Source organism: Carassius gibelio, chromosome A12 (genome assembly GCF_023724105.1).
Source record: "Carassius gibelio isolate Cgi1373 ecotype wild population from Czech Republic chromosome A12, carGib1.2-hapl.c, whole genome shotgun sequence".
Lineage (NCBI taxonomy): Eukaryota > Metazoa > Chordata > Actinopteri > Cypriniformes > Cyprinidae > Carassius > Carassius gibelio.
Window position 1 is genome coordinate 5389432 of NC_068382.1, and position 9744 is coordinate 5399175.

Here is a 9744-nt window from a genome sequence, read left to right on the forward strand (position 1 = left end):
CTAATCATGTCCAAAAATAAAATAATTATGTCTACCAAGCTCTAATAATGTATGGAATATTATATTAACAGACTATCCAAATTTTAATAAAACAATAGTTCTATACCTTTAGAAGCAAGGATGTGTCTGTCACTTTAAATATGGTTCACCCAAAAATTAAAATTCTGTCAGAATTTCCCCAGGTTGTTCTAAACCTGAATGAAATTCTTTCTTCTGTTGAACACAAAAGAAGATACTGTGAAGAATGTGGGTAACTAAACAGCTGCTGGTCCCGTAATGATTTGATTCGGGACCATTGACTGTATAAAAGGGACGCATCATTTTACCTTTAACTTTCTTCAGTTGATTTCCATTCATCAGACCTGGCTAGGCGATCCAGCGGTGATGCGTTCAGAATAAGAACAACTAACGTTAGGATCGATTGGTCAGGTCTGGGTGACGGGAAATGGAAGTCTACAGATTGGGATAAGAGATTGAAGTCCGAATGTGGAACTTCGTTTTTGTCTGTGAGGAAATATTTTAAGGGGAAATGTATCTTCGGACCTTTTGTTTGCGTTACCTTTCATGCGCACACCATTAATGGAATAGATAACTAGCGTTAGTAGATTCCTATCAGATCTGATGACTGATTTGATCAGATGAGCAGCCTCAGTCAGCGCAGTGAACAGACCGAAAACAGCAACAGCCTCCATTCCAGAGCTGGTGAGTGACAGTATGGCCATATGATGCAGATAAACGCTATAAATCACGGCAAAGTCACTTATGAGTTGGAGCGTCTTTTTGACTATAACCTCTTCTGATTCAAATTCGATTCAGTGCAGCCTGTATTGTTGAATCCACATTGTGAATGTCTTCACAATAATACTACATACAGAATAATAGCTTTTGCATCTATCATGTTTAATAACATCTATTGTTGTGTATTATATTATGCCATTAAAGCGTTTAGTTGATCTATGTTAAACATTAGCTGTCTCATAAGTGTTGACTTGTTATTGAAGTCTGTTGGCGAGACGGGATGTACATGTTATTGTGATCAATCGATCTGTTTGATTAAAATATTTCTTTCAGCTGTTAATATGAAACGACCTTTATCAATGCAATAGTCGAGTGTTTGAAGTCTGCAGTGTAAACGCCTGTTATTCAATGCAATGCAATGCAATAAGGTATCATTGATTCTTCAGCAGTTGCTAGTATCGTGGATACATTCAATTATTCATAATATAACAAGCAAATGCAGAACTACTTAGTCAGGACTTTCGTTTTGTTTGACTTTATAAAGGAAGACTGAATCGTATATTGTTGTCTCATGCCCTGCCTGTGTCTGTATTTGTCTTCCTTTGTTTGGTTGTTGTTGTTGTTAGCCTCTCCTCAGCCCAAGACTGCTGCACTACAGCATGTAGACAGCAGTGCTTTCTCCTGGAGCTTTTGCAAATGAAAATGGAGGACGTGTCTCTGTCCAGTATGGACAACAGTAAGATGGAGGTGAGTGGCTACGCCTTTTATTTTTCATATGTTATATTCTGCTTAATTAGATCTGGGTTGAATAAACAAACACATGGGGGTGTTTCACCTCTTTGTCATGAAGCCTGTCTCATGTTATATATTTTACACTTATTTCATTGCTTTAACCAGCTGATGTGTCTATTGAGTGCAATGCGAATGTGACGTATAACCTCCTGAAGGTTACAGTGTGATTCAAGCGCATTAATTCATGCATGTGTTGCGCCTTCTCCCACAGGGCTTTGCTCAAGACATCCTGTCTGATCTGGTGGAGGATGCATGTTTGGGGCTTTGTTTCGAGGTTCACAGGGCTGTCAAACAGGGATACTTTTTCCTGGATGATACAGACCAAGAGAGTATGAAGGACTTTGGTGAGAGTCTCGCATGTGTCTCAAAAAAGGCATTGAACTTGCATTTTCTGACCTTAGAGCCCTGCACATCAATAATGATAACAATAACTATAACAATAGCTATAAGCGTTCACACAAAGGTATGATAATGTGATTATATTCCTGTCCATTTTCACTGATATGACTAAAGTCACGTGTGATTATTTCACCAAAAGGATGTAAGATGTTCATTTTTATGATGACTTTACAGTTGAATCTTTTTATCTTAAGGTGCGATCACAGCCGCATTTTGGTGAAATTAGGGTAAAAGTACCATGATTTAGAATAAAAACTAAATACATGATCCAGTGGGGGCATGAAGACCATATAGGAAAGCACCATTAAGCTCAAAAAATCACAAAAAGGCCATCAAAGCAATTTTCATGATATTCAATTCAATTCAAATTTATTTGTATAGCGCTTTTTACAATACAAACCATTGCAAAGCAACTTGAAGAAAATTAAGTTTCTCCATTATTAGTGTTCCTGTTGCTCAATTGGTAGAGCACTGCCTTATCAAGCGCAATGTTGGGGGTTTGATTCCCCGGGAACGTATGATGGGTAAAAATTGATAGCCTGAATGAACTGTAAGTCGCTTTGGATAAAAGTGTCTGCTAAATGTATAAATAAAATTTTTTAATTTAAATGTAAATATATTTAGTAGTAGCTTATCAGTGATGACTGTCAGTTTATTTACATATGGCAGAAATGTACGGAAAAATCAATTAAAGACATAATCAAACAGACAATGAAAACTATTAACAGCAATTATTAAATGATGAAATAATTTGCAATTTAGTCCAATATGTCTGAAGTCCTTTTCAAGGAAAGGCCATGTTTGTAATGGCAACAATTTCGGTATTCAAGACCAACTCCTGTCTACTTGACTAAGGAAATACTGAAATCTCAAAACAGCTTGCCAAACTCACATTTAAATTGCATATTTCAAGTCACCAACAAAATTCGACATGAACTATCCCATAAACATAGTTTTTTATCATCAAATAGTGTTAAAAATATATACAGGTGCATCTCAATAAATTACAATGTCTTGGAAAAGTTAATTTCCGTAATTGAACTCAAATTGTGAAACTCATGTATTAAATAAAATTAATGCACACAGACTGAAGTAGTTTAAGTCTTTGGTTCTTTTAATTGTGGTGATTTTGGCTCACATTTAACAAAAACAAATCTCAACAAATTAGAATACTTCATAAGACCAATTAAAAAAAACATTTAGTGAATTGTTGGACCTTCTAGAAAGTATGTTAATTTACTGAACATGTACTCAATACTTGGTAGGGACTCCTTTTGCTTTAATTACTGCCTCAATTCGGTGTGGCATGGAGGTGATCAGTTTGTGGCACTGCTGAGGTGGTATGGAAGCCCAGGTTTCTTTGTAAGTGGCCTTCAGCTCATCTGCATTGTTTGGTCTCTTGATTCTCATTTTCCTCTTGACAATAGCCCATAGATTCTCTATGGGGTTCAGGTCTGGTGAGTTTGCTGGCCAGTCAAACACATCAACACCATGGTCATTTAACCAACTTTTGGCAGTGTGGGCAGGTGCCAAATCCTGCTGGAAAATTAAATCAGCATCTTTAAAAAGCTGGTCAGCAGAAGGAAGCATGAAGTGCTCCAAAATTTCTTGAGCCCCTTTCACACTGCCATTCCGGCAAATACACGGGTAAGTGTTCCGGCAATTGTTCCCGGGTCGCTAGATTTTGCACTTTCACACTGCCAGTGATTAACTGGGATATGTGCGTGCTTTCACACACAACCCGTAAAGATCCTATAATGACACGTGACATCAGGGCGTGATGTATAATGTACGAGTCGAAAACGTTAGGCACGTTATACTTTCACTGAAGCAAGCGAACGATCTCTGCATCAGCGCGGAAAGTGAGGAACTAACTGATCTCTGCTTCATTACAGTTTGCACATATTTTTTAGTGTCAAGGAATTGTCAGCCACATTAAAAAAGTTAACTGCCTAAGTCATTTGTGGATTAATGCGTATTGGAGACGCGAACCGTTTAAAACGATTCAGTTCGATTTGGTGAACTGGTTCAAAAAGATCCGGTTACATCGAATGATTCGTTCGCAAACCGGATATGACAAACTGCTTTGTTTTGAACTGTCTTACAACAGACACAGAAGAGATGACAGTGCTGAATAAAGTCGTAGTTTTTGCTATTTTTGGACCAAAATGTATTTTCGATGCTTCAAAAAATTCTAATTGACCCTCTGATGTCACATGGACTACTTTGATGTTTTTCTTAACTTTCTGGACATGGACAGTATACCGTACACACAGCTTCAATGGAGGGACTGAGAGCTCTCGGACTAAATCTAAAATATCTTAAACTGTGTTCCAAAAATAATCGGAGGTCTTACGGGTTTGAAACAACATGAGGGTAAGTTATTAATGACATAAGTTTGCAAATTGGGCGAAATAACCCTTTAACACTGGACTTCAACCAACTTGGGCTATGAGCTTCTCCACCCTTCCTCCAGACTCTAGGACCTTGGTTTCCAAATGAAATAGAAAACTTGCTCTCATCTGAAAAGAGGACTTTGGACCATTGGGCAACAGTCCAGTTCTTCTTCTTAGCCCAGGTAAGACACATCTGATGTTGTCTGTGGTTCAGCAAATTCCTCGACACTTCTGTGTGTGGTGGCTCTTGATGCCTTGACCCTAGGCTCAGTCCATTCCTTGTGAAGTTCACTCAAATTCTTGAAATTATTATTCTTGACAATCCTCATAAGGCTGCGATTCTCTCGGTTAGTTGTGCATCTTTTTCTTCCACACTTTTTCCTTCCACTCAGCTTTTTGTTATGTTATGCTGGGATAAAGCACTCTGTGAAAAGCTACCTTCTTTGGCAATGAATGTTTTTGTCTTCTGGACAACTGTCAGATCAGCAGTCTTCCCCATGATTGTGTAGCCTAGTGAACCAAACTGAGAAACCATTTTGAAGGCTCAGTAAACCTTTGCAGGTATTTTGGGTTGATTAGCTGATTGGCATGTCACCATATTCTAACTTGTTGAGATGAAGGTGGATTGGTGGGTTTTTGTTAAATGTGAGACAAAATCATCACAATTAAAATAACCAAAGACTTAAAGGTCCCATTTTTCGTGCTTTTTTGATGCTTTGATTGTGTTTACATTGTGCAATATAACGTGTTCATGTTACGCTTGTAAAAAAACAGTATTTTTCACACAATTTACATATCTGTATAATCACTGTCATAAAAATGGGCTGATGTCTTCCTTGTTCTATGAAGTCCCTCGTTCAGAAATACGGAACTAGTTCTGATTGTGCCAGCGGTTCCTGTGTTATGATTCGACACTATCTTAGCGCACGCTGCCCTCCTGGAAATGCGATTGGGCTAGTTTTGAGAAGCAAGTGGGCTGGATTTGTTTTGGAAACCTGGCAATCCTGATCTGAACGCACTTGCTGGAGATGTACTTATAATCACAGGAGCGTTTTTACTGACGAAATGCGCATGAAAATCGCATTCGATTTTTTTTGCACAGCCCTAACATCTAGTTAACAAAGCTAAACAGCATTGCCCTTTATGTAATAAGTTACAGAAACTGTTAAACGCACCAACTTACCCATTGTGGTCCATAAACAACGCCTTCTCCAGACAAAGAGGGAACTGCTCCATCTTTCAAGAATAATCTTTGTGCGAATCCGGCATTAAACTGATTGAGATTAAGGAAGCTGTCCTCAGCAAAATGTGCTGCACATAGTTTTACATGTGGATTATAATTTTCGGGAACCGAGTTAAACATAAATTGTAACCATTGATCTCTAAGTACAGCGTCCCTGGGAAGCTCAAACAAAGGTGATTGGACTCTGAGATGAAAATAACAGCGTTTCGACAACATGGCGACAAACACAAATGAAACTCTTCCTCTTCTCCATCAGAGCGCAACAAGACCAGGCCCCCTTTTTTGTGTATTCATGTGGGTGGAGGTTATTCAAAAAACGATTTTAGTGACATCATTACTGCATGAATTAGAGGGATGTAGTCCAAACGGGTCGTTCGTTGTAGGCAAATTCTGTTAAATAAAATATCTCTCTTGGCATTGAACTTTGAGCTTTAGAATTTTACAGATATTATTTATACTCTAACAACAACATTACACACTAATTAAAGTTTAAAACATGGGATCACGAAGAACGGGACCTTTAAACTACTTCAGTCTGGGCATTGAATTTATTTAATACACAAGTTTCACAATTTGAGTAACCGACCAAAATGTAAGCCACCTTTAACCCAAGTTTTCTGCTGTCTTTTGTAGAAATCGTGGACCAGCCTGGAGTAGATATTTTTGGGCAAGTGTACAACCAGTGGAAAAACAAAGAGTGTGTGTGTCCCAACTGCAGCCGGAGCATCGCTGCCTCACGGTTTGCTCCTCACCTAGAGAAATGCCTTGGCATGGGCCGCAACAGCAGTCGCATTGCCAGCCGAAGGTATTATAACTGAACGTTCCCTGAAGAATACTTTAATATAGATGTCACCTGAGCTCCAGGCAAATGTTCATGAAGGGTTGATGCTTGCCTGAATATCTGGAGTCATGCTGTTTGGGAACATGTGATAGTAATGTGTTTATATATAAATGTATATTTAGAATTGCGAGTGGCAACAACACAAACAAATCAGAGAGCGATCAAGAGGACAATGATGATGTCAATGACAATGACTGGTCTTATGGGGCAGAAAAGAAAGGTGAGTCTGTAATATATCATCTTTCTTTGCAGTATTGTAGATATTGCCACTAAAGGGATTTCACTGCATAAATAGTAACTGCAACTAGATTTTATGAATGTGTGAGTGTTTTGAATAATTGTCATATTTAATATTTTTCTTTCTAGCCAAGAAGAGAAAGTCAGATAAGGTATTTTTACATTCTTTGAAACAGCCTGTGCCCTTGGTAAGTTTGTTTTTACTATTACAGATGTTCTGTTTGCTCTTAGATGGCCCCTCAGATTTGTAGCCACAGGATCTGGTGCAAAGCAAGTTAGAATTAGTTTATTAAAGGATGTAGAATTTTATCCACAATTCTTGTCAACAAGAATGTTTTGTTCAAACAGTAGCTGTCTAATAAGTGCTGGACTTTTGCATATTATACATGCCTTTTCCGTAACCTTGTCTCTTTGTTGGTTTCATTTTCATATCCTGGCTGCAAGCTAATAATGTTTGTTGTCTCTTTTCTTTCTGCACAGAATCCAAATTCACCAAGAAGATCCAAATCCATGAAACATAAAAATGGTAGGTCTGTGTTTTTCTTTCTTGTGTGAAATCTGTAATCTATTCAAGTTTAAGACCCCTGGTATACTCACGGCGAAGGTCTTTTTTTTGTTCTTCGCTTAGGGCTAGAAAGAAGTTTGAAATACCTAATCAGCAGTGGTATACTGTTAACAAACGTCCTAATGCTGCTGAAAGTGGCATTTATATGAATATGTAAATATGTACTGCATGCTTTCCTCTCAATAAAAAAATAAACACACAACAGAAATAACAGCAATGGGGGGGGGGGGGCAGCATTCGAGCATCTGATCATATTGACTTGGACATGTTTGCTTCATATCTGCACTTCAGCACTCCACTCAAAAAACAACACATTTATTATACAGCTCTTTATACAGCAGAATGATTGAATAAATCGCCCAAAAATTAAACATTTCTGAAAATGTACCCACCCAGGCCATTCAAGTTATAGATGAGTTTACGCTGAAAACATTTGTATTATCTCTTGCTCACCAGTGGATAATCTGCAGTGAATGGGTGCCGTCAGAATGAGTCCACACAGCTGATAAAAAAAATCACAATAAGCCATATGACTCCAATCCATCAATTAACATCTTGTGAAAAGAAAAGCTGAGTGTTTCTAATTCATCATTAAGACTTTTTAACAGTGAAAATGTCATGTCTGAATCAGGAGAGCGATATGCACAGATCAAGCACCATTTAGAAGTGAAACAGTCCGAAACTGTTCTAAATAAATATGTCTGCGGATTATGATGGTTTTTTCAATGGACGAACTCGTATTTTGGCCAGAAGTGACAGTTTACCATTCAAATTGGATTTGTTTCTTTAAAACACAAATTTCAACTCCACAAGACATTAACTGTAGAACTGAAGTCGTGTGAATAATGTGTAGATAATTATAATGTTTTTAGCAGCTGTTTGGACTGTCATTCTGATGGCACCCATTCACTGCAGTTTCTACTATAAAGCAGCTCTTCAGTGTGTTCATGCATTTACTCACTTCTAACCTCGACAGACTGAACAGAAGAAAGGAACCAGAGAGAATTTCCACGTCAAAGAAGGCAGAGGCTCAGAGCACACCTACTCATTATGCAATCATCACAGACTTATGGTAGTTCGAAGGTGTTTACCAGCCGGAGCAAACCTTTACAGAAAGTTTGCTTTGGCAAGCTGTTTCGAACACCCAAAGCAAACTCCAAATGAAAAAAAAAACGCAAGGACGCAGTTATTTTGAAATTGAACTTTTTTTGCTTAGTTGTCAAACACGACCATCTAGCGCATGTTTACAAAGAAAAACAATGGAAATGCAGTGGAGTGGAATATAAAAACACATTCTGTGTCAACAGCCCCTTAAGCTGCATTCAACAAATCCAAGGTCCAATTTAAAAGGTTTACATGCTGGTTAAAAATGTTGTAAGTGATAATGTATGCTAGCAGTCAACAGTCTTTTAGTTATTTGAAAGTTTTTGAAAATAATTTTATTTAACTGTCTGGTGAACGGTTTTCTTGAAACTTTGCTGGGTTCTAAGCCACGTGTGGAGAACCAGGACAGTTTGTGTGTGTTGCTAAGAGATGAGACATTCTCTCAATAACACTGTGGGTAGCAGGAGTCACTAAATACCCACAGTGCCACACAGTTCACCTTATCACAGTCATTCAGTTTACCGTTTTTTTGGTCCTTTTTTTTTTTTGCACGATCTCTCATATCCTGTTCATGCAGCTTTGATGGCTGGTCTCAAAAACGACACATCTAGGATAGAGGAACTTGCACGATTCTCTCAGGGAGGAAGTAAGAACTCATTGTATCAGCAGACAGACGCTGGGCCAGTTGAGCTCTCCCATCACTAAGGTGCAGGATTGTTTCTAAATGAACGATTCTCATATGGAATCTCTCATTCTGGGAGGATTTTGCAACAGTTAATAATTAAAAGAAAGATAAATCAGTGTAAACAGTTAACTATCAAATAATTACTACACAGGGTTTTATGACCTTTTTTGGAGAATCATGATCCAATAGAGTATTTTCTTCTCTCTGTAGTTTAATAGCCAAAGTGTGGTACAGTTGTACTATATTATGTCACTAGATCTATAGCACTTTTTTTTTCAATAGCAAGTTATTGATTGCAAAGACAGTTTGGCATAGATCTCCAAAAAGAATTAAGGCTTGAGAATATCTTTATCATTGAAATGTTTTTTTTCTTCAAAAATCTTTTCTTTTTTCAATTTTTTATGTTATAGATGTTTACAGTGTAAGGTGTCCTGTGCGGTCTCACTTTGTTTGTGACTGTGTGTATATGTATTTGACTAGGTGAAAGATGCTGCTATCCTGTGAGCCGTACACTTATGGGCATGTCATGTAATAAAAAATCTGAACTCTGAATGTTTCATGTGTGTTTCAGAAATATGGGTGTTGTAAATGCAAAAAAAAAAAAAAATTGAGATCGTTCCAGCCTGTAAGTCCCTTGGTAAAATGCATCACATGAGGCCTAGGCTACTTTTGTGTTCATAGATAAGAAATGTGCAATTAATTAACTGGCTAGTTTTTGTCAATTAGTGCTGGTCCTCAAAATTG

At 37.8% G+C, this 9744-nt stretch overlaps 1 protein-coding gene across 3 annotated transcripts; it reads left to right on the forward strand.

Moving 5' to 3' along the window:
• Nucleotides 1-384: 384 nt before the first annotated feature.
• On the forward strand, nucleotides 385-9552 carry atxn7l3b (ataxin 7 like 3b). 3 transcript variants are annotated; one of them, XM_052610853.1, is made up of 8 exons: nucleotides 385-702; nucleotides 1365-1485; nucleotides 1742-1874; nucleotides 6202-6373; nucleotides 6532-6629; nucleotides 6776-6834; nucleotides 7127-7172; nucleotides 8188-9552. In XM_052610853.1, exons 2-8 carry the CDS (start codon nucleotides 1435-1437, stop codon nucleotides 8190-8192), a joined length of 564 nt encoding a protein of 187 aa, XP_052466813.1. In that variant the 5' UTR covers nucleotides 385-702; nucleotides 1365-1434; the 3' UTR covers nucleotides 8193-9552. The 3 variants fall into 3 exon arrangements, 2 of the variants coding, with proteins under 2 accessions (XP_052466813.1, XP_052466814.1); XM_052610854.1 differs by having other exon boundaries at nucleotides 386-702; nucleotides 6776-6798; XR_008186067.1 differs by having other exon boundaries at nucleotides 6776-7172.
• The last annotated feature ends 192 nt before the right edge of the window (nucleotides 9553-9744 follow it).